This window comes from Chionomys nivalis, chromosome 17, assembly GCF_950005125.1.
Source record: "Chionomys nivalis chromosome 17, mChiNiv1.1, whole genome shotgun sequence".
In the NCBI taxonomy this organism is placed as follows: Eukaryota; Metazoa; Chordata; class Mammalia; order Rodentia; family Cricetidae; genus Chionomys; species Chionomys nivalis.
In genome coordinates, this window is record NC_080102.1 from 60793302 (window position 1) to 60819625 (window position 26324).

The window sequence follows — 26324 nt, forward strand, 5'->3', positions numbered from 1 at the left end:
CTACGCCGACTGGTCATGAAGCGAAGCCTGGTTCATCCTCACCCAATGCTGCTTTTCTGGGGCGGCCGCGTGAGTCTGAGAGCCAATCAGAGGCGACGTCGCTTGTGCGCCTCCACGTCGGCAGCAGCTGCGGTCAAGATGGAGGCACTGATTTTGGTAGGAGCTGGAGGGCCGGTGGCGCCGCCGCGCTGTCCAGAGGGTCCGGGAGGCGGGGTTTAGCAGTTGGGGCCGGGAGAGGGGAGTTCCGGGCAGGCCTCGGGGGCCGAGGCTCCCGCTGCCCGAGGAATGCGAGTGTGGCCTACGGTTCGGAGGAGGAAGCCTTGCCGGGAAGAGGGCAGAGTCGGTGGCAAAGTTGAAGAGAGCAGGCGGGGACTTAGGACAGTTCTGAGTGTGCTGGATGGGTTCTTTCAAGTTCTCCCAGATGGTTAGCATTGTGAATCACACCTACTTGAATTTCCCTAAACCATCATATTCCCCTCAAGTTGCAACAAGAGAATAGAGATGTTTTCTCAGCCTCAGATACTCCTGGTGGTGGTCAGGATACGATAATTAACAATTCCATGTCATCTTCCTCATGTTTTCTGCTTCTTGTTAATCCTTAGTATATAATTCTGTCATGATTGAGAATCAGCACTGCATCCAAGTTCTGAAATGCCTGCTAGAGCTAGCTAGTATTGATTTTGGAATATATTTTCTGACTCCTTATTCTGTCTCCTTTCCCTCCTCCTTCAGATTTTAGGAACTGTAGGACCTTCCTCTGGTTCCATGAGAATTGTGGTGGCTCCAGGAAAGCATTAGCTCCTTTGTCTGATCTTTCTGCTCGTACAAATAGAACACAACCCCTTTAAAATAGGATCAGACAGCGTTTCTTTCACGTGCACTGGTGGGCAGTTTGGAGATGCCTTAGTCTGCCTGCCTGTGCCTGTGTGTTAGTGTAGGAATTTAACTTCCAGAGTCTTTCCTTGAGTTGAATTCCAGGATTGCTTCCATAGAGACTTCCTTGGCTCCTCTTTTCCTTTAGATTCCTTGTGTGCATACATGTCAAACCCTGTCAGAAAAAGAAAACAAAACAAGTTTTACCTTCTTTCTTTTTTAAAAGAAAAAAAAATTGGTTTTTATTTTGTTTGTTTTGTTTTGTGTGAGTCAGGGTCTCTCTCTCGCTCTCCCTCCCTCCTTGGAACCCCAGCTATTCTGGAACTTACTGTGTAGACCTCACTGGCCTCAAACTCACAGAGATTCACCTCCCTCTACTTTCCAAGCACTCAACGTGAGTGAGGGTTTCATATAGACCATGCTGGGATCACCTTTGCCACACAACTAAGGCAGAGCACCGGGTCTGCCTTCACATTTGTACAGCAAGCACTTACCGCTGACCCATCTGCACGTATTTTCTTACTTCCCTTCTTTAAAATGTCAAAGAAAATTTACTCTCATTATGTGAGTTGGGCAAGTCGAAGCAAAATGCTTACTGTCTTGAGTAGCTTCAAGTACTTACTCTACCAGTCAGTTAATGAATTTTTTTAAAATATTTATTTGCTTATTATATATACACTATTCTTTTTATGTGTATGCCTGCAGGCCAGAAGAGGGCATCAGACCTCATTACAGATGGTTGTGAGCCACCATGTGGTTGCCGGGAATTGAACTCAGGACCTTTGGAAGAGCAACCAGTGCTCTTAGCTGCTGAGCCATCTCTCCAGCCCCAGTTAATGAATTTTTAAATCTGATAACAGATGTGGATAAAGTCTGTGGAATTGGTCTCTTTGGATGTTTTTAACCTTTTAAATCAGGTGTGTAGCTCACACCTATAACCCCAGCACTCAGGAGGCTGAGGCTGTATTGCTGCTAGTTTGAGGGCAGCCTGGGCTACAGAATAAGATCTTGTCTTATAAAACCAAAATTAGAGCCGGGCAGTGATGGCGCACGCCTTTAATCCCAGCACTCGGGAGGCAGAGGCAGGCGGATCTCTGTGAGTTCGAGGCCAGCCTGGTCTACAAGAGCTAGTTCCAGGACAGGAACCAAAAAGCTATGGAGAAACCCTGTCTCGAAAAATCAAACAAACAAACAAACAAACAAACAAAACCCAAAATTAGCCGGGTATTGATGGCACACACCTTTAATTCAGGAGGTAGAAGCAGGAGGATGTCTGTGAGTTTGCGGTTAGCCTGGTCTACAGAGTGAGTTCTGGGGCAGCCAGGACTATTACACATAGAAACCCTGTTTCAAAAAACAAACAAACAAAAACCAACCACCAAAATTAATTTAGTAGAACTAGCTTAAAGAATGAAGAAGGTGCTGGGCGGTGATGGCACACACCTTTAACTCAGCACTCAGGAGGCAGAGGCAGGTGGATCTTAGAGTTTGAGACAGCCTGGTCTACATAGCGAATTCCAGGTCAGCTTGGTCAACACAGAGAAACACAGAGAAATCCTATCTTGAAAAAGAAGAACAAGCAAAAAGAGCAAGGAAGATGGTACTCCCGTTGGTTCTGTTGGGCTGGGTGTAGTGCAGTGGCAGAGCACGCGATCTAGCTGGCTTTAAAAGGCCCTATATTTGGCCCCAGCACTGGGAGAGTTAAGTTATTCAGATAATCTCTGTCATTTCTCTTCCTTCTCTGCCCCTCTTATGCTGTGTGGTCTCTCAGCCTGCTTCTTTCTCATCCTTCCACTTTTATCTGAACTAACCCCTACATGTAGTAACAGATCCTTGCTAACTTGCTTGGATGCCCCTTACCTTTACTTTTTTTTTTTTTTTTTGTCTGGGACAGGGTTTCTCTGTATAACAGCCTTGGCTGTCCTGGAATTCACTCAGTAGACCAGGCTGGCCTCGAACTCACAGCTCTGCCTGCCTCTGCCTAGGTGTGTGCCACCACCTGGTCCTTACCTTTACTTTGAAAACCATACTGAGTCTTTGCCACTAGTGCACTTTCCAGTGCAGCCTGGTACAAAAGCTCCATTCTATTCTGGCTTCTTTGTTCTCCCAGAACAAATCTCTGTTTTTTGAAACACTCTTATTATGTAGCCAGAGCTGGGCTTGGATTTGTAATCTCCTAGTTTCTCACCAAGTTTCTCTCTGATGTTTCTGTAGGTTCTTAGACTTCTTCATTGTGCAGAATTTCCTTTTTTTTTTTTTTTTTTTTTTTTTTTTTTCTTTTTCAGAATTTCCTTTTAAGGATCAGTTGTATACAGTTTTTGTTGAGGATAAAATACCTATTGGTACTTTGGGGGTACCTATTTTAGGTCCAGTACTTGGGAGGCAAGCAGGTGGATCTCTGTGAGTTTGAGTCCATCCTGGTCTACACAGAGAAATCTTGTCTCAGAAAACTAACCAAACAATAACCCCCAAACCTCCTGTGTATGTGTGTGTATACACACACACATACATACACACACATACATACATACATACACACATACATATACACATATACACATACATATATACATATACACATACATATATACATATACACATACATATATACACACATACATATACATACATACATACATACACACACACCTTCTGACTTTGGGTTTCAGGCATGCGGGTTATACACACATCAGCAGGCAAAACCAGCCATATACATAAAATAAATCTTTTTTTTTTTTTAATATTTATTTATTTATTATGTATACAATATTCTGTCTGTGTGTATGCCTGAAGGCCAGAAGAGGGCGCCAGACCTCTTTACAGATGGTTGTGAGCCACCATGTGGTTGCTGGGAATTGAACTCAGGACCTTTGGAAGAGCAGGCAATGCTCTTAACCACTGAGCCATCTCTCCAGCCCCCTAAAATAAATCTTTTAAAAGAGTCATTTCTGCCTTAGCTCATGATCAAGTTTGTCTAATCTTCCTTCAGTCCTTCGTCTCTCAGCTCCCAGCCTGTCCTGGCCTCAGCCTCCTCTGCTGCTATCTCTGCCCTCTCTTCTCAGTGGAGAGGAGTCTGCTTGCCATTCTCCATTTATAATTTGGAATCTTAAAGTTAATAACTTATGCTTTCCTTCGGCCTTTGCTTTTTTTTCACCCTCAAAGCTGAATTACTGTAGTAGTTCAGATCCTTAAAACCTTTGTACATCGATTTTTTTCTTCCTATTTCCAGGTTTTAATTTCAGCCCAGTGTCTTACAGATTAGACTTCAATTCTGTCCATTGTCTCCCCTTAATATTTTATCCTAAAACTGACAAAATTCTGGTTTCCACGTCCCATTCAAGTATCAGGCCCACCAGAGTGCACTGGCATGTGCCTGTGTTTGGAGGAGGGGCTGGGAACACAGGAGTGACTCAGGTCGATGCCGGCTCGTGGCCCTTGCTTCCTGAATCATCTTAATGGGGCTTTTGTTAAATTCTTTTGGCACTAACAGAGATACTTGGCCTAAATGCCCCCTCCCCCTGCTTTGGGCAAAGGTATCAATTACATTAAGCCCCCAAAGCACTCCCATCTCGTTCCTGACAGTCCCCTGTGCCCCTCTCCCAGCTGTGTCCTTGCTGGTGGTTGGCCCTCCATTTCGTTAGGAGAAGCAATCTCCTTGTTCCTGTGCTGTGGAGATATATTTCTCAGCCAGGGCTTGAGCAGTGCCAGCACTGCCCCCGGTGAGGTCCCTGGCAGCCATAAAAATTTTTATTGTGATTATGTTGGTGTCAGGGTGTCCATCTGGGTTATTGCACACCTAGTTTAATTGATTGAAGTTTAATTTATTGACACTTCAAATTAAATGATCAGAATAAACTGTGCTGTTACTCTGGCCGGCTTGTTTTAATGGTTGATTGCTAGAAGCAGACCTTGGCTTGAACTAAAACCCCTAAAGAGTAATTGACGCTGCTTCTAACTCTCCCCATGTCTTGCCCTCCAAGAAGACCTCGTTATAGATTTCCGACATATTTATTTATATATTTTTTCCCTCTCCGTCACAGTGGTGGGAAAGAGTTGGTCCCTGGCAAGGTATAAATTATATCAAAGGTCTAGGGGAACCATCACGTGGTCAGAAGGGGTGGAGGAGGCCTCTACACGAAGAAAAGCAGACCCTGGAAAGCCAGGTCCTGCCTGAGGTTGTGAGTGTAGCTGCCCATCTATGTGAGGAAGCCTCAAGGCAGGTTAGGCTTCTCGTCTAGGTTCTTCCTGCTGTTTCTTATTCGTTGGTATGACTTGGCTTGATATTGGCAGGGTATTGTCAGAAGAACTAGAGGAAGGAGGAGCTAGAGGGGACAATAAGGATGGAACAGGCATCATCGGTGCTTGTACAAGCACTTATGTTAGAATAACAGAGGGAGTACAGCTCGTGAAGGTGCTCTGGGAGGCCAGATCTATGTGTACTGTGAGGGCCTCCAAATGGGCCTCTGTCACCGTCGTGTCTTCAGGAAATCCTTTTGTGGAACTTAATTCATGTGCTGCAGATAAAAACTTGTCTTGGTGCTAGGGATGTAGGTTCAGTTGGCAGAGTGCTTACCTAGCATCCTGAAATAGACGTGACTGTACACACCTGTAATCTTAATTCTCCGTAGATAGGAACAGGAAGATTGGGAGAAAGTCAAGGTCATTCTCACCTATGTAGGAACTTGAAGGCAGTCTGGAATACATGAGACCCACCCTCACCCCAAAATAAATCAAAGAAAAGAAAGTCTGTCTCTTACTGGCTTTTCCTTCCCTTCTTCCTCACAATCGGTGTACATAATTCCATTTGTACCCAGTTGGTCTGAATAAGTTCTGTCAGCCAGTTATCCTCCACTCTCTTGTGTTGTATGTGTATGGTGGGGCGCTGGGGAGCGGGGTCTTCTGCGTGCAGGAGTTACGGATATGTGCAACCAAACCTGGCTTCCATCTTTTCTGTTGTGTTATACTGAAGAACTCAGAGGCTGCTCATCTAGTCTTAACCCCTTTTCCCAGGAGCAACTGGAAGGGGGTAGCAGGATTAACCATGATATAAACCAAGGATGCACGAAAAATGGATTTGTAACTCCTGGCACTAACGAAGCCCAGACAGAAGGACTCCTGACCCAGGTCTGAGTCTGCGGCCAGGCTGAAAGCTGTAGTGATGCCCTGCCTTGAAAACGAAGAGAGCCAGGCGGTGGTGGTGGTGGTGGTGCACGCCTTTAATCCCAGCACTCGGGAGGCAGAGGCAGGCGGATCTCTGAGAGTTCGAGACCAGCCTTGTCTACAAGAGCTAGTTCCGGGACAGGCTCCAAAACCACAGAGAAACCCTGTCTCGAAAAACCAAAAAAAAAAAAAAAAAAAAAAAGAAAGAAAAGAAAAGAAAGCGAAGAGAAATTCACATTAAGAAGTTAAGACTTGGCCAGGTGGTGGTGGTGGTGCACACTTTTAATCCCAGCACTCAGAAAGCAGAGGCAGGTGGATCTCTGAGAGGTTGAGGATAGCCTGATCTACCTAGAGAGTTCTAGGACAGCCAGGATTGTTAATACAGAGAAATTCTGTCTCAAGCAAAAAAGGAAGGAAGGAAAAGAAAAAGAGTTTAGGACTTTAGAGTCTCTTAAATTTAGATGTCCAGCCAGTCGTGAACACATACCCATTATTCTATTACTTGGGAGGCTTAGCTGGAGGATTGCAAAATTCAGGCTAGCTTGGGCTATTCACTGAGACCCTGTCTCAAACTATCCAAGGCCTAGGGATATAGTACAATGATGTAATACTTTCCTAACATATACTCAGCCTTGGGTTCCATCTATCCCTAGCACTGGAAAGAACACAAAAGATGTTTCATGCCCCATTTGATTATTTTTCCTTTGCTGAATAATATGTAAGTGTGGGCTTCTGAATTGCCCAATTCGGGTGGGAGGATGTTCTGATGTAGTCCTCCGGCCTGTTGCTCTGTTCAACGGGACCACCTCATTTTTGTGACTCTTGCCTTGGTAATGGTGAAGAGTTAGGAACTGTGACTCCTGTGGAGGAAGTTTTGCAGCTGTTTTGAGCATTCAGATGATATCTGGAGTTCAGAGAGATGGCTTAGCACTTAAGAGCATGGTTGCTTTTACAGAGAACCCATAATACCGAGAACCGTGGTTCCCAGCACTGACAGTGGATCACAGCCTTCTCTAACAATGCTGTTGCTCAGACATGTCAAATAAATCAGTCTTTTAGAAAAAGAAAGAAGGGCTGGAGAGATGGCTCAGTGGTTAAGAGCATTGTCTGCTCTTCCAAAGGTCCTGAGTTCAATTCCCAGCAACCACATGGTGGCTCACAACCATCTGTAATGAGGTCTGGTGCCCTCTTCTGGCCTTCAGGCATACACGCAGACAAAATATTGTATACATAATAAATAAATATTTAAAAAAAAAAAAAGAAAGAAAAAGAAAGAAAAGCAAAGACCTGGTGCCCTGCATTCCCAAAGAGCTTAAGGCTTGATTAACTTGCCCAGTGTAGACATCGAAGCCGGCTATTGAAGGCTATATAGTGCTGGTCCTCACTTATCCCCTGCAGGCTGAATGAGATCCTTGGTCATATTAACTTAGAAAGGCCCCCGTATTTTTATTGTAGTTGTTAACTGGCTGAAGGGAAATCACTCATTTTCTCAATTTTTCCTTTTCACAGTCTTTTTTTTTTCTTTCTTTCTTTTTTTTTTTTTTTGTTTTTTGTTTTTTGTTTTTCGAGACAGGGTTTCTCTGTGGCTTTGGAGCCTGTCCTGGAACTAGCTCTGTAGACCAGGCTGGTCTCAAACTCGCAGAGATCCGCCTGCCTCTGCCTCCCGAGTGCTGGGATTAAAGGCGTGCGCCACCATCGCCCGACTTCTTTCTTTTTTGCCTATGTAGCTATGGCGGGTCACTGTAGACCACGCTGTCTTCAAACTGCCTCTTCCACCTGAATGTTGGAACTGAAGATGTATGCCACCAAACTAGGCTCTTCACATAATCTTGTCTTCAGAGGAAAAAAAACATTTAATTCTAAACCTAGTCTATGAACTTCTTGAAATCATAAACTGTGTGGCATGGTTTTACAATGAGAACAAGGTCCATAGATTTTTATCAGCTTATCCAAGGGTCTGTGTAATTAATGGAAAAAAAGGCATTAACCTTAGCTGATCTAGGCCCAGCCTTTCACTTCTTTGAGGAAGTTGAGTCTTTTGAGGAAGGGTGGGGGAAACTCAGTTACTCTCACTCAGAGTTCAGACTTTGGCTCCTCTTCTTCACAGAAGTTTTGTCCCATGCCTGTGCTTCCTGTCTGTATGGGCTTGGGCTAGGAGAGAGAGAGAGAGAGAGAGAGAGAGAGAGAGAGAGAGAGAGAGAGAGAGAGAGAGAGAGCGCACACACAGATATGAGTGCATGGATGTAGGAGGCCATTCCTCAGCAGCTGTCTACCTGGTTGTTGTTGTTGCTGACCTTTTTGGCTTGGCTAGGCTGGCTTGCTAGTGAATGGGGACCCTTTCATCTTTGCCAGCCCTGTGCTTGGGTTTTTATATGGCTCCTAGGGCTCAAGCTTGTGTCCCCATGCTTGCATGACAAGTATTTTCACCAACCGAGCTACCACCCCAGACCGCATTTTTTTTTTTTTTTTTTTTTTTTTTTTTTTTTTTTTTTTGGTTTTTCGAGACAAGGTTTCTCTGTGGTTTTGGAGCCTGTCCTGGAACTAGCTCTTGTAGACCAGGCTGGTCTCGAACTCACAGAGATCCGCCTGCCTCTGCCTCCCGAGTGCTGGGATTAAAGGCGTGCGCCACCACCGCCCGGCCGCATTTTTTGTTTTTATTTTAGTGTTTTCTTAGAGGCATGTGACCTTGTTATAGCTGATAATCTTTTTTTTTTTTTACAAATATTTATTTATTTATTATTTAATATTCTGTCTGTGTATATGCCTGCTGGCCAGAAGAGAGCACCAGACCCCATTACAGATGGTTATGAGCCACCATGTGGTTGCTGGGAATTGAACTCAGGACCTTTGGAAGAGCAGGCAATGCTCTTAACCTCTGAGCCATCTCTCCAGCCCCATAGCTGATAATCTTGAACTTGTGATCTTCTTACCTCCACGCCTTGAGCAGCACTGAGATAACAGATGTGGTGCCATGCCTTGTTTTATGTCATGCTGGGGAATGAGCCAGGGCTTCATGTGTGCTAGGCAAACACTACACTAAGCTATAGTCTCAGTTCCTAAAAAGATTCTTCTTCTGTCTGTTTGTTTTTGTTTTTGTTGTTGTTGTTTTTCGAGACAGGATTTCTCTGTATAACATTTCTGGCTGCCCTAGAACTTGCTTTGTAGAGACAGGGTTTCTCTGTCCTGGAGCTAACTCAGTAGACCAGACTGGTCTTGAACTCACAGAGATTGGCCTGCCTCTGCCTTTTGAGTGCTGAGACTGAAAATGTGCTCCACCATGGTCCGACTTGGCTAGTTCTCAGCCGGTCAGATCCACTGCTGAGCCAAGGCTCTCCCCCTTACCATGGCCCCAAGAATATCTTGGTTAAATAGGGAACTTAGAACTTTCCAGGAATCGCAACTAGATTTTGTTCTAAGTTTTATTTTATATGTGTAAATGTTTTGTCTTCATGCATATATGGACATCATGTGCATGCAGTAACCTTCAGAGGCCAGAAGAGGGTGTTAGAAACCCCTGGAACTGGGAGCTGAGACCTGAATCTGAGCCCTCTGCAGGAGCAGCAAATGCTCTTAACTCCGAGCCATTCCTTCTGATTCATCAAATAGTCATAATTCTAAAACTTTCTGTTTCTCTGCCGTACCTATTGTCCCTCCAAGATTTTTTGGTGTTAATACAATGATCTTATTCAAGTATTCCCTTACTATTACTGTATATATTTTCAATAGACTTAATTCCATAGTTTGTTGTTTTTGTACTTGTTTTGAGACAAGGTCATTTGTCCCAGCCTGTCCTAGAATTTGCTAAGTAACTGTGGATGACCTTAAACTTTTGCTCCTCCTGTTCCTAGCACCTGTGTTCTAGGGCTACAGGAATGAGCCACTACTGTCAGTCAGCTTCCCATGTCTTCTTTTCTGAACCTGTTTCTATTAATTTTACTTAAAATACAAAATACACACAAATAGAGTTTGGTGATGGGTTTTTTTGTTTTGTTTTTTGCCCCCCCCCCTTTTTGCTTTGTTTTGATTTGTGTGTGAATTAAACACAAGGTCTCTTGATTTGTGTGTGGTTAAACACAAGGTCTCACACCTTAGGCAAAATGCTGCCTTTCCAGCACTGTTTGCTCGGGCTATAATCCCGAGGAAGCTGCAAGTCAGGGCAGCACTGGGAAGGGCTCCTCTCGCCCTAGCCTTCCCACTGTGGGTTGTGGGGCTCTCAGACATCATTTTCCCATCAGGTTTCTGGAGCCCTTGATTGAGACCAGGGAGCTATTGCAGCAGCCTCGTTGCTTGTTGGAGGGCATTTCAGCTGTCCTGGGGATGGGGACAGCTTTCTATTTTTCTTGATAATAAAAGCAGATATGAAAATCTATCCTTGGTACTCCTCCCACAAGTCAGTCTGCCCATCCATCATTTGCAAGCACAATTAGCATTTGAGGTGAAGTTCTGTTATACACTCAGGCTGTGGCTCTGAAAGTCAGTGCATCACAGAACTTTGTCTCGAAAGCTTTCTAGCAGCTGCCCATTTGGGAAGTGAGAGGGAAAAATAGATCTTTTCAGTCCTTTGAATATGATCCTAAAATTGTAGGATCTTTTCCAGGAGTCAGCATTTTAATGTATTACAAGGTCAAAGCCCAGTCCATGAGTAAGCTCATTTTTTTTTTTTTGATTTTATTTATTGTGTATATAGTGTTCTGCCTACATGTATGCCCACAGGCCAGAAGAGGGCACCAGATCTCATTGCAGATGGTTGTGAGCCACCATGCAGTTGCTGGGAGTTGAACTCAGGACCTCTGGAAGAGCAATCAGTGCTTTTAACCTATAAACCGTCTCTCCAGCCCAATGAAGCTCATTTTTAGTATCTGGGAGTTATTTATAAATGTGCCCTTTGCAAAACTTAGAGTGAAATTACATTATCAGCAATGGCTTCTGGCACCTTTGAACTGGCTGACTTTATGACATGAAGGGAACTCTCAGGCTTCCCACTTGTAAGAGATAAAGGCCATAGGGTGAAGAGGGCCCAGCTGGAGTTAGGAGGTGGCAGGAGAAGTTAGGAGCTGGCATTGCTCCTGCCTAAGCCCTCAACTTTCCTTGTGACTTTTCTTTTGCAAATCTGCAATGGTCAGACCTTTGTCCTGCCTTCCCTCCCTTCCCAGAATGTTGGTGCCTGAAAGCTGGTCTCTCCTTTCTCCTTACCCTGTCTTTTATTGTGCCCAAGAAGACTCTGGGTTTCTGCTTTGAGGTTTCTTTGATCACATCTTCTAGGAAGCCAGTGGCAAGAGCCGGGAGCAGAGCCCTGGGCTATGTTTCTCATTTGTCAGCATGGCTGTTTAGGTGCTTAGACAGTGTTGGCCACAAGAACGTTGGCTCTCCTACTTGGCAGGTGGCCATTAGGAATTTTGGCGTGCGCTGGGGTGGGGGTGTGTGCTCCCATTTCTTCCTGAAATGCCAAACTCTGGCTGCAAGAACAGTCACCAGTGCCAGATTAAGGTCCAGTTTCAACTTGTGGGTAGCTAGCTCTCTATGGTTGCCGTGAGTGTGGATGGAGGGGCATAGCCATTTCCTTTTATTGGGACTTTTGTCCTTAAGGAAACTCATTCCCATTGAGGGCTCAATTTTGGTGCTTGAGCTGCTAAGTTACTATAGCACAGAGCCTGCCCTGTGTGGTGCTTTTTCTGTGTAGAACTAGGAGTTAGAAGAGCAACTTCTGTTTGTGACGGACGTCTCGGACTAGACTCAGGAGACTTCCCTCTGCCAGGCAGCACAGCTCCCCAGTTCAGAGGAGGTGTCCTGTCCATTACTCCAGAGAGCAGTATGTATGGGGTGAGCAGGTTTAAGTATGTCAGAGGGGAGGATGAGTTGGTGATGGCACCCCAAATGGTCTCACTACAAATCCACTTAGATGTAAAATCTGGTTCTATAGTACATCATCACACCAAGAGATTTCTTTTTAAACTTTATTCTCAGTCTTGAACAAATTTTGAGGACTATACAAGGTATTGCTCTGGACACTTGAGATGAACAACACAAGGGTCAGCGAATGCTTTGCTTTGTTTCTTTTTGCTTTTTGAGACAGGGCCTCATAAAAATTAGCCTCCTTAAGAGTTTAAATCAGGCCAGGCAGTGGTGGCCCACGCCTTTAATCCAGGCCAGAGGCAGACACAGGCAAATCTCGAGTTCAAGGCCAGTCTGGTCTACAGAGTGAGTTCCAGGACAGCCAGCCAGGACTGTTACACAGAGAAACCCTGTCTCAAAAAAAAAAAAAAGGAAAACAAAGATTTCATTTCTTAGGTCATTCTCTTTCTTTTGATTTTTGATAGGGTTTCTTCTGATTTCTTGGACTAAAGGTGTGTGTCATCACTGCCCAGTTCTTATCTCCTTTTCTTTTTCTTTATAAATTTATTTTCAGGGGGCTGGAGAGATGGCTCAAAGGTTAAGAGCACTGACTGCTCTTCCAGAGGTCCTGAGTTCAATTCCCAGCAACCACATGATGGCTCACAACCATCTGTAATGAGATCTGGTGCCCTCTTCTGGTGTGTGGGAAGCAGAATGTTGTACACATAATAAATAAATAAATTAAAAAAAAATTTATTTTCATTAGTGTTTTGCCTGCATTGTAGGTCTGTGTGAGGGTGTTGGCTCTTAGAGTTACAAACAGTTGTGAGTTTCCCTGTGGTTGCCGGAAGTTGAATCCCGATCCTCTAGAAGAACGGTTAGAGCTCTTAACCACTGAGCCATCTCTCCAGCCCTCTTACCCCATTTTCAAAAGACAAGGTCAGTGAGCTGGAGAGAGGTCAGCAGTTAAGAGGCACTGGCTTCTGCTGGGCACTGGTAGCACACATCTTCAATCCCAGCACTCCAGAGCGGAGGCAGGCGGGTCTCTGTGAGTTTAAGAGCTGCCTGGTCTACAGAGAGAGTTCCAGGACAGCCAGGGCTACATAGTGAGGCACTGTCTCCAAAAATCAAATTAATTAACTAATTAATTTTAAAAAGGCATTAGCTTCCTTTCTAGAGGACCAGGGTTCAACTCCTAGCACCCACATGGCACCTGTAATCCCAGTTTTAGGGCCTGTTCTGTCCTCCAAGGTCACCAGCCCTATAGATAGCGCACAAACATACGTGTAGAAAACACACGTACATATAAGATAATAACATAAGTGATGACACTTAGGATGCAGAGGCGGATGGATCTTGTGGACTCGAGGGCAGCCTGGGCTACACATTGAAAGACCCTATCAATAATAATAATAATAATAATAATAATAATAATAATAATAAATAAAAGTTAGAAAAGCCTGGTTACTTCCCATTCTCTTAAAGCTAAGGTTGCGTCTCTCTGTGGAGCCCCACCCCTCCAGAGCCTCACTTTACCTCTACAGAGCTGCAGTGTCTGGATACTTCTTCTGCCTCATGTCTAGACGATCAGGAAAGCAAAGCAGACAGTCTTGCCTTGGCACAAGAAGTAGCAGAAAGTAGTATTTATTGGTGAGATTGTCAAATAATGTGAGTGACAGAGGCCTTCTGTAAACAGTGCCAGCTCCTCTCACTCTTCCCTTCTGAAAGTTATGAGGACAGAGGAGAGAGCAGCAGACTTTCATGTTTGCAGCTGAGAGAGGTGTGAAGTGTCGGCACAGCCACGGCTGGGGTGTCTGCGGGAGCCAGTGTCAGCTGCGGCTGGGGTGTCTGCGGGAGCCAGTGTCAGCTGCGGCTGGGGTGTCTGCGGGAGCCAGTGTCAGCTGCGGCTGGGGTGTCTGCGGGAGCCAGTGTCAGCTGCGGCTGGGGTGCCCGTGGGAGCCAGTGTCAGCTACGGCTGGGGTGCCCGTGGGAGCCAGTGTCAGCTGCGGCTGGGGTGTCTGCGGGAGCCAGTGTCAGCTATGGCTGGGGTGCCCCTGGGAGCCAGTGTCAGCTGTTCTTTTTGGAGGGGAGGGGCTGAGGATTAAACCCAGGGGTCCCTGCATACTAAACATTCTCTGTAGCACTGAGCCACACCGCTAAGCCCTTAGTTCTATTCTTGGTAGTGAGAGAAAACTCCCCTCCTGTTAGCTACCATAGCTACCTCCTGGACCCTGGACTTGTGAAATATTTTTCTTTTTCTTTTCTTTTTTTTTTTTTTTTTTTGTTTTGTTTTTCAAGACAGGGTTTCTCTGTGGCTTTGGAGCCTGTCCTGGAACTAGCTTTTGTAGACCAGACTGGTCTCGAACTCACAGAGATCCGCCTGCCTCTGCCTCCCGAGTGCTGGGATTAAAGGCGTGTGCCACCACCACCCGGCATTGAAATATTTTTCTGTTTACCACACTTAAGATTCAGGTTGATTTTTATCCTAACAGATTCAGTGTAATGGTTCATATATAGCAGAGGAAAGGTTACATATGTGAATTTTTGGATGATGTCTGTCTTGGAGACCTGGTGTGTGTATGTGTGTGCATGCATTCACATGTGTGTACAAAATGCTTTTCTCTGCTGTGTTTGGCTTGCTTTGAGACTGCAGTGACTAAGTACACAACCTTCTTTCAGATGAACAGTGCTCATTCGTTGGCGTGGTCACATTCCATGCCCACCTGTGCCCAGAAGGCAAGGAGGAGGGTGATTTGGAAAGTGACTTGGCCTTAGGACCTGGAAATAACAGCGTAACCTTTCTTGATGAGAGCTTGCAAGTCTGAGCTGTCTGTGAGTCTGAGCTGTCTGTGAATCTGAGCTGTCTGTCTGTGAGTCTGAGCTGTCTCCGAGTCTGAGCTGTCTGTGAGTCTGTGAGTCTGAGCTGTCTCTGAGTCGGCTTTGGAGCCTCCTATTGACACCTTCCTCAGTTCAGTTCGTCTACCTCCACTTGGTTATCCTCGGGGGCCGTAGGGGGCATAGACCCCAGTGGGACCAGGGAAGGAAGCTATTAGGCTTGCTAGTAATGGTGGAGCCCTCAAAACTGAAGCTGTGCTCATATTTCCTCAGGAGCCCTCCCTGTACACTGTCAAGGCCGTCCTGATTCTGGACAATGATGGAGATCGACTCTTTGCTAAGGTGAGATTTCCTTTCAAGAGTATTATGATTTTGAGAATTCTTCCGTCTTACCTTGACCATTCCAGATAAATCCAAGTTGGCAATGTTGTATCCCTTGGAGTGCTTGCTTCCAGCTGTGCTCAGACCTTGACCTTCCTCTGTCATCCTCATCAGAGCAGGAAGAACTTTGGTACCTTAGTTCTAAAACACAACAGTTTCTCAATGTTAGGCGCTGTCTGTCTATGTCCCGACTGTCCCTGTCTCTCTTACTTTGTCTTGCAACCTGAGTTTTTCCCGGGAGTCTTCCAGTCTCTGACTTGTGGCCCTAGGTGTGGTGTCCTCACCACACTGCACGCCCCGGTGAGGTGTTGCTAACTTTGGATGGATTGAGAGGAGAAAGGACACCCCTCTCCTTCATTCTCCCCCTCCTGTAGAAATACCTTCTGTCCCTGGTGTATTAACTCTGGGCAAGCAGAGCATAAATCAATCAGCAGGTGGAGATTAGTTAGAATTCACCAGCTGTTCCTCTCTGTAATTGGATGTAACTATGCAGGACACCTTTGGAAACAGTTATCCAGTTACTAAATGCCAGACCTGTCATAGGTCTTCAGCTGACTGCGACGGATTAGCCCCGAAAGAGCAGGCGATTTAGCAGCCTGCATCTCCAGCCCCTTGCTAGGAGTACCTGGGAGTGGGCTGTGTGAAGTGCTTAACTGCCCCCTTCTCTGAGCTGGCAGAAACAGCCAAGATGTGCAGGAGAACAGTGCATGGATTTGCCTTGCTGTGGAAGAGATTTGTATGACCTTTCTCTGCTGCTCAGTAAAAGAGTGGTTTCTCCAGACAGGTGGTGGTGGCACACACCTTTAATCTTAGCACTTGGGTACTCAGGAAACAGAGATGGGCAGATCTCTGAGTTCAAACCCAGCCTGGTGTACAAAGCTAGTTCCAGGACAGCCAGAGTTTCTACTCTGTCTGGAAAAACAAAACCATCTCCCCTGTATTCACCCCCAAAAGAAAGGACTGGTCTTCCTGCAGTGATGGGGAGTCTGAGGATGCACTCCTGTATCTAGTGTGCTTATTCCTCCACTGCCCTGACCAGGGCAGCCCCTGGGAAGTATGTCATGGGCGTGTCCTTAGGAGAGCTGCTAGGTCTTTGCCCTCGGTCTTAGAGATGGCATTAGGACAGTGGGACCGATTACAGGACAGTCCCCTACACATTTGTTTCTTTTGTGGGGGTGTGTGCTTATTAGAGAAAGTCAGAGAAGGTCTTTCAGGAGTTAGCTCTCTTCCTCTACCTGTGGGCTCTGGAGATCAGACTCAGGTTGGAGCTTGGCAGCAAGCATTTTTCTTTTCTCTCCCTTCCTTTCTTCCTTTTCCCCCCCTCTCCCTTCTCTCTCCCTCCTCCCTCATTCCCTCCATCTCTCCCTCTTTTTCTTCCATCACTCACTCCCATTCCCTGCCTCTGCAGACCTCTCTCTTAGTATTCCTTTCCCACCCCGAGCAGAACAATCACTAATCATCTGGGCGCGCAGCTGGGCTGACCCAGCCCTGTCTCCTTTCCTCCCACCAGTACTATGACGACACCTATCCCAGTGTCAAGGAGCAAAAGGCCTTTGAGAAGAACATTTTCAACAAGACCCATCGGACAGATAGTAGGTCATTCTCCTTCACTATTCCCTGTGTTGGGGGGAACCATGGGAAAGGGGTGTCAGCAGGACTGTAGAAAAAGATAAAATGATGCGGCCTCCTCTCCTCTTTCTTTTCTCTTCCTCCCCTCATATAATAAACTCTTCGGAAATGTAATGGGGAGGTGAGTGTACCTCACGCGGGAATACCGTGCTAGAAGCTTGGCTGTTAGCTACCTGTCTAGTCCCTGGATTTATGAGCCTCACCTGACAAATTTAACTGCAGCTCTGCTTATTGTACCGCATCCATTAGGGCAGGGAAATGGAAGCCTGTAAAGGTGACCGCTCTGCATTTTCACCTCCGAAGGATCGCTGGTACCCTGCCTCATACACAGGGAGGGAGAGTTAGAGCACATGTGTTTAGACTCCCCTGAGTTTCTGTGTCCCTTCTGCCAACCCCATAAACAATAGATAGCTTCAGTGCCTGGAGGTCATTACAGTTGACCTTTCCTTGGCCCACACAGCTGTCCCCAGGAGTTCATGGGAACCCTGTTCTGTCTCCTCTTCTCCCACCATTCAGTTTCTGCTTTCTTCCCAAGGTGAAATTGCTCTGTTGGAAGGGCTGACAGTGGTCTATAAAAGTAGCATCGATCTCTATTTCTATGTGATTGGCAGCTCCTATGAAAACGAGGTGAGAATCCCTGCCCATTTGCTACCTCTGATGTTGCTTCTGAAACCATAGATGGGACACAGCCATTAGTTTTGGACTTTGTAGAGCCACGTTCCTCCGATGTCTGGCAAGGTCTTTGAGACATTTTAAAAGACTTAAAAGAAGTCTTTTAGAGGTCCATGTCAGCATACAAAGTGACCCAATCAAAGAATTAGTCAGAAAGGGAGTTTTCCCGGGTCTTTTTTTTTGGGGGGGGGGGCAGAATCTTACTGTCTAACACAGGCTATTTTCAAATCTGTTTCCAGGTGTTGGAATTATAGGTATGAGTCACCATGTCCAATTAGAATGTTTTTAGTATCCTTCCCTACACAGTGACTGTTTTAGATTTTGTTTGTTTGGTTTTGAGACACACATTGTAGTTCAGACTGACTTCAGACTCACAGCAGTTCTCCTGTCTCAGCTCCAGTGCTGAGATTCAGGCGTGAGCCAGTGTGTCAAGTTCCCACAGTGTTGTTTAAGGTGTGGTCAAGGGTGTGTGTACTCTAGATCACGGTGAAGCCGTATTGGATGAAGTCTCACACTCTAAGAGGGACTGTGAGTGCAGTCCTAACCTTCCTGTGCGCAGGAAATCTGTTTATTTCAGGTGAGAGAGTAGGCAGGTAAGTAAGTCACTAGGTAATTTTCCATCATAGTTAAAGAGTTTGGGAAACCAGGTCCTGCTGAGCTCTCTGGGCTATGCACAGACTCTGGGAAGTGTATTGTTTTACCTTGGCAGCATTCTGTGGGTTGGAGGCATTACTATTTTTGTTTTACCAATGAGAAAAGCAAATCACAACGAATCATAAAATTACTTGTATTTGGCATTTGTCAAACTACAGAAGTAGCTGTTTTATGAGCTTAAACTCTGTTGGGTAACAGATGTGGAATCAGCTGAGATTCAAACCTAGTTCTGACTCAAGCGCCCAAGTTGAGGCTGGAGATGCAGTTTAGCAGTGAAATATGTGCTTAGCAAATTTGAAGTCCTGAATTTGATCCCTAGTATCATTTTTTATTTATTTATTTATTTATTTTTATTTTTATTTTTTTTTGGTTTTTCGAGACAGGGTTTCTCTGTGGTTTTGGAGCCTGTCCTGGAACTAGCTCTGTAGACCAGGCTGGTCTCGAACTCACAGAGATCCGCCTGCCTCTGCCTCCCAAGTGCTGGGATTAAAGGCGTGCGCCACCACCGCCCGGCCTCTAGTATCATTTTTTTTTGTTTGTTTGTTTTTCGAGACAGGGTTTCTCTGTGGTTTTGGAGCCTGTCCTGGAACTAGCTCTTGTAGACCAGGCTGGTCTCGAACTCACAGAGATCCGCCTGCCTCTGCCTCCCAAGTGCTGGGATTAAAGGCGTGCGCCACCACCGCCCGGCTTCTAGTATCATTTTTTAAAAGGACCTTGGGGTGAGGTGGGAGACTGGAGAGATGGCTCAGTGGTTAAGAGTGCTGGCTGCTCTTCCAGAGGTCCTGAGTTCAATTCCCAGCAACCACATAGTGGCTCATAACCATCTATAATGAGGTCTGGTGCCCTCTTCTGGCCTGCAGGTGTATGTGCAAGGCACTCATACATAAAATATGAATAAATAAATAAGTTTTTTAAAAGGACCTTCTACCACCTTCCTCTGGCTTCAGCTTTTGCTGGATTTATGATTTCTCTCCTTACTGATCCATCGGGTAGCTTAGTAAAGACATAGAGGTAGGGGCAGGAGATGGCTCAACTGTTAAGAGCACTGACTGTTCTTCCAGAGGTCTTGGGTTTGATTTCCAGCATCCACATGGTGACTCACCATTGCCTATGACTCCAATACCAGGGGATCCAGTGCCTTCTTCTAGCCTCTTTGGGCCCTACACATGTGTGATACACAGATACAGATGCAGACAAACATGAGCATCCATGCTATCAACTAACAAAGAGACATAGAGGCTGAGAGGCATGACAATGCACATACTTGGGAAGTATAGTCAGGAATTCAGGGTCATCTCAGTTATATAGCTAGTTGAAGACCAGCTTAAGCAATATGAGACACTACTACACAAAAAGAAAACACAGCTGGAGATATTGCTTACTGTTAGATTGCTTGCTGTTCTTTCAGAGAACTGAATTTGGTTTCTATGTTGGGCAGCTGACAACCATCTGTAACTCCTGCTCAAGTGGAGTACAGTGCCCTCTTCTGGTCTTTGTGGGCACCTGTATATTTGTGGCACATACACACAAATAAAAATAAATCTTGCTGGGCATGCTTTTAATCCCAGCACTCAGGAGGCAGAGGCAGGCGGATCGCTGTGAGTTCGAGGCCAGCCTGGTCTACCTACAAGAGCTAGTTCCTAGACAGGCTCCAAAGCTACAGAGAAACCCTGTCTCATAAAACAAACAAACAAACAGAAAACTTTAATTAATAAAAAGCAAACACACAGAGAACTAAGATACATTGAGGACTATGTCAGCAAAGTTCTGTTTGAATTTCTGTTTTAAAGAAACCTTCACTTAACACAGTTGGTGCATACCTTTAATCCCAGCAGGCAGGCAGATCTCTGTGACTTTGAGGCTGGCCTGGTCTACAGAGCTAGTTCCAGGACAGCCAAGGCTTTACAAAGAAACCCTGTCTCCCCCCCAAAAAAAAGAAAGGAAGGAAGGAAGGAATGAAAAAAGAAAAGAAACCTCCACTTGTGGAATTGTTTAGCAGAATTAACTTCTCTGAGAAACCAGAGGCTAATTCAGTTGTGTTTGCACCTCACATTATGTCTCTGGTCGTTGTGAAAACCTGTGTGTGTTGCTAAGGAAGCAAGTGAAGGGGTTTGCTTTGGGGTAGCAGTTTTAGGGCCTTGAACCTTCTGTCTCCTTTCTCAACAGTTGATGCTTATGGCTGTTCTGAATTGCCTGTTTGACTCCTTGAGCCAGATGCTGAGGTGAGCAGCGTTCTCAGTTTACATTGGGAAGAGAAAGTACCTCTCCCTCAGGGCCTGGAATTCGTGGGAAATGAGAGCCACACTGGGGAATTAGTTCAGTGTGAGAAACTGTGCTTGCTCTTTGTGAGCACGATCCCCCTATGGAATGAGAGGAGTCTCTGTCTCTCCTTTGGCTTCACTGATGATTGAACTTGGTAGGCAATTGTTCTACACTGAGGCTACTTACCCAAACCTTTTATTGTGTTTTCTTTTAATTTAAGACAAGGTTTTACTAAGTTATCTTAGAACACTGTACCCCAGGCAGCTCTTGAACATGTAATTGCCTGCTTCAGTCTCCAGAGTAGTTGAGAGTACATGCATGCACCATGGTGTCCTTGTCTACGCTTGACATGTCCAGTGATTCTGACAGTGTTCTGAGCCCCTAGGTGCTTTTCTAGGCTTTGTCCTCTGCAGTTGCCGGCGGGGAAGGACAAGGGAGGTGTCCCAGGTGAAACATTGCCAGTCTCCATTAGTACTGCCTTTATAGTCTCCCTGTACATAGAATGGCCCCACTGTTCTCTTGGCCCTACTTACCTCCCCAGTAGCCTTCTGTTCCCATGCACACAGCAAGAAGAAATGTAAGATACTTTCCCTGAAAACATTCAAGGTGCTGAACCTCACCCACAGCAGCTCCTAAGTGAAGGCATTTTAGAGATCCATCCGGAGGAGAACAGCAGGTGCTCTCAGCCCACAAACCAGCAGGCCAAAGGCTCAGGTTTCCTCAGGAAGGGGGATGATTTATTTCCCAGCCAGGTGGATGAATAGACTTAATTTCGGGTAATCTAGAGAAAAGAGTCGCACTGACGGATGTGACAGGCCACATGCACAAACCACCGGATCTGTGGCTGGTGGATGCAGCCCCTGGCTGTTCCTCACCCTCTTTGGCCTTTGTTTTAGGGCTTGAACAGACCTAGGGGGAGGGGGAAGGCAGAGAGACTTCACAAGTTTGTCAGCACTTGAGTGCTTCCTACCCCTCCCACCTTCTGCACCCACTCCAGACTGAGCTATACTCACCACCAGCAGCATTCTGGGTAGTCAGCCCAGGAGCCAGAAGTTGGCTGTTTGGAATCGCTTTCTTGATATTCAGACAGTGGCCCAGGATCCCTTTCACACACAGTCTGATTTTTCTCTTTTGGGGATTTAGGAAGAATGTAGAAAAGAGAGCTCTGCTGGAGAACATGGAGGGGCTCTTCTTGGCTGTGGATGAAATTGTAGACGGAGGGTGAGTTCTCTGCCCTGCCTGGATTTAGAGTGGGAAAGGGAAGTGGCTGCCCCTGTTCCAAGTCAAGTGGGTTGACCAGCCAGTGATCCCTGCCTTTGGGACAGGACAAGCGAGCAGTGATCTTCTCTGTGTTTGTAGGGTGATCCTAGAGAGCGACCCCCAGCAAGTGGTGCACCGGGTGGCTTTGCGGGTAAGCAGGAATGTGCAACCCCTTCTCTCCACAGGTTCTCTCAAGCTAAGCTTGCTGAGTATAGCTGAGGGTGCAGCTCCTAAACACATCCTACCTTTTCCTATCCTTACACATGTGTGGATCCTTCTCCTGCCTTTCCACCTCAGTGTACCAGAGAAGCGAAGGAACTTGTTTGTTTTTTTAACATGGAAACTAGCATTTTATATGGTCTTGCACAAGATGGCCACTTTAATGTAAACATATCGAATGAACAAAGTAAAAGAAGCATTAAAATTCATAGTTCTGAAACTATAAAGGAGCATGAGGTTGGCTTTGAGAATGGATCCAGTCATCAAAGGCGTTGGAGTGTCTTTCCTGTCTTAGTCTGATGGAACCCCCAGGAAGTTCTTATTTGCCAGCACCTCAGCCCTCCTTGGCGCTCGTGACGGCAGAAAGGAATCTGAGATACTGGCAGGAAGCTTCCTATCTGCTCAGGGAGACGATAGTGCACACAGAGTCCACCTGGGAGACGATAGTGTATGTGCACAGAGTCCACCTGGGAGACGATAGTGCACACAGAGTCCACCTGGGAGACGATAGTGCACACAGAGTCCACCTGGGAGACGATAGTGTGTGTGCACAGAGTCCACCTGGGAGACGATAGTGTGTGTGCACAGAGTCCACCTGGGAACTGGTGCAGCAATGTCTGAACAGAGCAGTACTGCCAGTTCCCAGTGTCCCAGCTCTGACCTCCAGAGTGAAAGTTGCCAGGGGAAGTCTTCTCCCTTAACTGCCATGGGCTCTATTTGCATAGTTTAATCTTCTCCTCTAACATATGTCTCTATGTGGCAGGAGAGAGGGTTCCCCCCACACACACTGTCTCCCCCTTCCCCTTCTCAGGCTGCTGTTGCAGCAGTTTATTTCTTCAAATTAACATGCCGTCATTACCCATGAGGCCTTGCGGTATCCATTAAACTACCCCTGGCTCCCTTCATTCCCACCCCCCTTTGATATTGATATTCATGGAAGGTCTTCTCTGACTTGGGAAGCAGGTCCTCACCCCAGAGTTGAGGGAGGTAAGGATCAGATATCCCGCTGATTACTTGGAATGAACTAACCCTATTAAGAAGTCCCCTGCCTCTCAGTGGAGGATGGATAAAATGGCCCTTTGTGTTGACAGTCCCTCTGGCCAGTAAAAGTGTGGCTCGGTCTGTGGAAGAAGGGGCTGAGAAGTTTAGGGTATTTGCTTTTGCTTCAGACTCCAGTCTAAACGCTTATCTCCATACAGGGTGAGGACGTCCCCCTTACAGAGCAGACCGTGTCTCAGGTATGACTCTCTTCCTCCCTCCTTTCCACATGTTATTACAGAGCCTAACAGCCAAGTCTGAATTGAGACCTCACATCAGTGAGGTGGCCTGGCTACCTCTTGTCCTGGAGCACAGTGTCCTCAACCGTGCCCTCTTCTCTCACTGTGATCGTGTCTGTCAGCCTCGCTTTCTGTACCCTTCAAACCTTCCCTGCCAGATACCTCAGGCAGTGATTTATTCCCCGGCAGAGACTTGCCTTAAGCAGATGGTCTGTGTGCCTGTGAGCACACACTCCTCTTTCTCTTATTATTCTAATGAGGGCTGAGCTGGAAATGCATGTTCTGAACTGTGCAGACTGCAGACACTGCAGACCCGTCCTTCTGCCTTGACTGTAGATAGACTGTCTACCTGACCTGGGGGCTGCAAGAGAAGAGTTCTGGAAATGCATATTCTGAACTGTGCAGACTGCAGATCTGTCCTTCTGCCTTGACTGCAGATGACTGTCTACTGACCTGGGGGCTGCAAGGGAAGAGTTCTGGAAATGCATATTCTGAACTGTGCAGACTGACTGCAGATAGACTGTCTACCTGACCTGGGGCCTGCAAGGGAGAGTTCTGGAAATGCATATTCTTACCTGTGCAGACTGCAGACCCGTCCTTCTGCCTTGACTGCAGATGACTGTCTACTTACCTGGGGCTGCAAGGGAAGAGTTCTGGGTCTGCCCAGTAGGAATCCTCACCATCTGGATGTGTAATCTCCTTTTTATAACTGTGTCCAATAACCCCCAGCTTTTTCTTCTTTCCTCCCAGGTATACCTCTTCTCTCTTCATCCCCCCAGTGGATTTGAATTCGGGGGGACTTTCCCAAACTGACAATCCTCTAGGGCCTTAGAGAGCTTCCTGTCCTTCCACCCTTGGGGTTTTCTATCCCCAGTTCTTCTAAGGAGAGGGAAGGCAAGTGTGGGGAAGGAGAGCCTCAGCCTGCTCACACCCGGTGGCTTGCAAGCCCTCCTCAGTGCTGCCTTTGTCTCTGCAGGTGCTACAGTCAGCAAAAGAACAGATCAAGTGGTCCCTCCTTCGATGAAGATGTTTCTTGCCCAGTTCCTTGTGCCTCAAAACCCCACATCTGCTATGACTTCTTATCCAGGCCCCCAGCAGATGCTCTTAGGGTCATGTTGGAGATCACAATGGACCCTTGCATCTCTATCCTTTCTGGAGTTGTTTGTCCTCCACTTCCTTCCCACTCAAGGGCAGATCTGAATGAGGCAGGGGAGACACCCTCTTCCTACTACTCTGGTTCTCCCACCCCCACTTTCTCTCCTGGCCCTTTTCTGTAGCTGTACTTCAGATCAAAGCAGGAGAAAGAATGTGCTGAGTGTTTCCCTCCCTGTGCCCCAAGGGCCTTCATCCCAGCATCCCATATGTCCAGCAAAGGGAGGACTCCTTCCTTCAGCCCAAGTGGGTCTGGAGTGGCAGGGGCTGCGCAGCTTCTCTCCTTCCTGCTGCCCTGCCCTCAGCCTTGAAGAGATTGGGAACAGAGCTGCAAAGGGACAGTGATCTAACCGCTGTCCGTGAGTGAGTGTGCAGGCAGTGCGGTCTCTGCTATAATCTACCCTTCACAAGGCCGCTGTGCCTACTCTAGGTCTGTACCACACCTCTTCGAGGTCTTTGCCTGGTGTGGCCTCTGGTAGCTTGGAGCAAAGCCAGACCTTGGAACTAAAACAACAGAGGTGGCCACCAGAAGAGTTTCTACACAGAACCAGGAAGAAAGAGTCCTTCATGACTTGGGTCTTGCCATGTTCCTTCTCAGCTCTCCCACTCATACTCCTCTGCCGTGGTTCTGCAGTCTGCTCTTGAGCTCTCCCTCCCTGCCCCAGCCTTCCCCTCAACCGAGGGGCTGGTGCCTGCCTTTCTTCTAAGGCTTGGATTCCCGTTCTTGGTTGAAATGTTGCCCCTTGACCCCACATCTCCGTGAAAATGTCTTAGAAAAACGTTCCCCTGCAAACATTCTGCCCCGTGCTTTGGCTGAAGTGGGCAGACTGGAGGCGGCCTCTGCAAGAAATGGAGTCAGGCGAAGTCCACCTTGTACGTTGCTGTGCGTCAGAGGAATAAAGCGAATCTCTTCCAAACTGCCTTTGTGTGATGGTTCTGTTCCTCCCTTTTTTGGCAGCTATTCCTGTACCTCCAACCCCCCTCCACCTCTCCTTATAATATTTCTTCCTACCTCAGAGACTCCCCAGCACTCCCGCCCCTAATTTACGGGGCTGTTTGCCTCCTTGGCATCTCTCGGTCCCCTCGCCTGGAAATTGGCGCCAGGGGTGGGGTGGGGATGGTAATTTCTCAGTGGGAGACTTGGGGAACTGAGTTCTTCCCCACACACCCCCAAAGCCAGCTGCCTGCTCCCGCCTCAGCCATTAGTAACCCGGAGACGCGCACCTGCGTGGGGGCTCTCCTCCAGCCCCTACTCCCTTCCCGCACCTCCCATTCCTCTGAAAAGGCACTGTGCGGGTTATTTATCGGAGCCAGCGCTGCTCCAGAAGGTCAGGACGGTGGTGTAAATAACCTCTTCTCGCCATTTCCCCGTCCCTCCAGAGCCCGCTCCCCTCCCCCTCTTCCACCTTTATTCGCACAAATGAATGTGGCTGGGCTGGCGTAGAGCCTGGCCCTGCATCTTAATGGGGCGGTGAGCTCACAAGATGGATTTAGCTGGGGGTTTTATGGTTGCTGCGGCGACACGAGAATGCTTTGGTTTTCTTTCCCCCTTCCTCTGCAGGATTTTAAGGAGGAGGCAGTGTGGGGACTCTTCCTCTCCACTGAGATTTGAAGGGTCTCCTCAGTCACCTCGACTGTTCTGACATGGGCCTGCAAACCTGGACCGTGGAGGCTAAGAGAAGGAGGAAGGAGGCAGAATGGGAAGACCCTCTCTGCAGGGCATGAAGCCAGTGCTTTGAACATTCCTTCCTCCTCTATGAAAACTTGGAACTTGGGCTCTGCAACTGTGAAGTACCTGGGCCCAAGATGCCCCTCAACAGACAGAAAGTGATGTACTGGGCTGTCCCTGTGTGGTCCCTGTACTGGAAGCCGCAGGGGAAGAGCTGTGATGCCCCTGCCTACCCAGTCCTCTGGCCAGCAACTTCCTTTTGGGGCTCTACAAACCCGTCCTTAGCACTGACTAAAACAGACACAGCAGGGGCCTGGACTGTCTGATTTGCCTCCCCCTCCTGTTTGTGAACCTTTCCCCCTTCCCCAGGGAATTCTAGGAGGCCCTCCTCCCTTTTCCCCCTTTGGCTGGGAAAGAGACTACAGTCTGAACAGTGCCAGACACCTGCC

The 26324-nt window shown here is 47.0% G+C and overlaps 1 protein-coding gene across 2 annotated transcripts; it reads left to right on the top strand.

Moving 5' to 3' along the window:
- Window positions 1-25115, top strand: Copz1 (COPI coat complex subunit zeta 1). 2 transcript variants are annotated; one of them, XR_009058479.1, is made up of 10 exons: window positions 1-156; window positions 14974-15042; window positions 16592-16673; window positions 17246-17337; window positions 20203-20258; window positions 21442-21519; window positions 21658-21709; window positions 22977-23015; window positions 23805-23948; window positions 24031-25115. XR_009058479.1 is itself a non-coding variant. In XM_057792295.1 (9 exons), exons 1-9 carry the CDS (start codon window positions 16-18, stop codon window positions 24076-24078), a joined length of 657 nt encoding a protein of 218 aa, XP_057648278.1. In that variant the 5' UTR covers window positions 1-15; the 3' UTR covers window positions 24079-25115. The 2 variants fall into 2 exon arrangements, 1 of the variants encoding a protein (XP_057648278.1); XM_057792295.1 differs by lacking the exon at window positions 23805-23948.
- Window positions 25116-26324: the final 1209 nt, after the last annotated feature.

Excerpts from the sequence above, each read along its gene's own strand:
- Copz1 (XM_057792295.1), top strand. The coding sequence starts at position 16 with ATGAAGCGAAGCCTGGTTCATCCTCACCCAATGCTGCTTTTCTGGGGC. Across the intron at positions 15,043-16,591 it reads GAGATCGACTCTTTGCTAAG|TACTATGACGACACCTATCC; the intron begins GTGAGATTTCCT and ends TCCTCCCACCAG. Across the intron at positions 21,520-21,657 it reads GATGAAATTGTAGACGGAGG|GGTGATCCTAGAGAGCGACC; the intron begins GTGAGTTCTCTG and ends CTGTGTTTGTAG.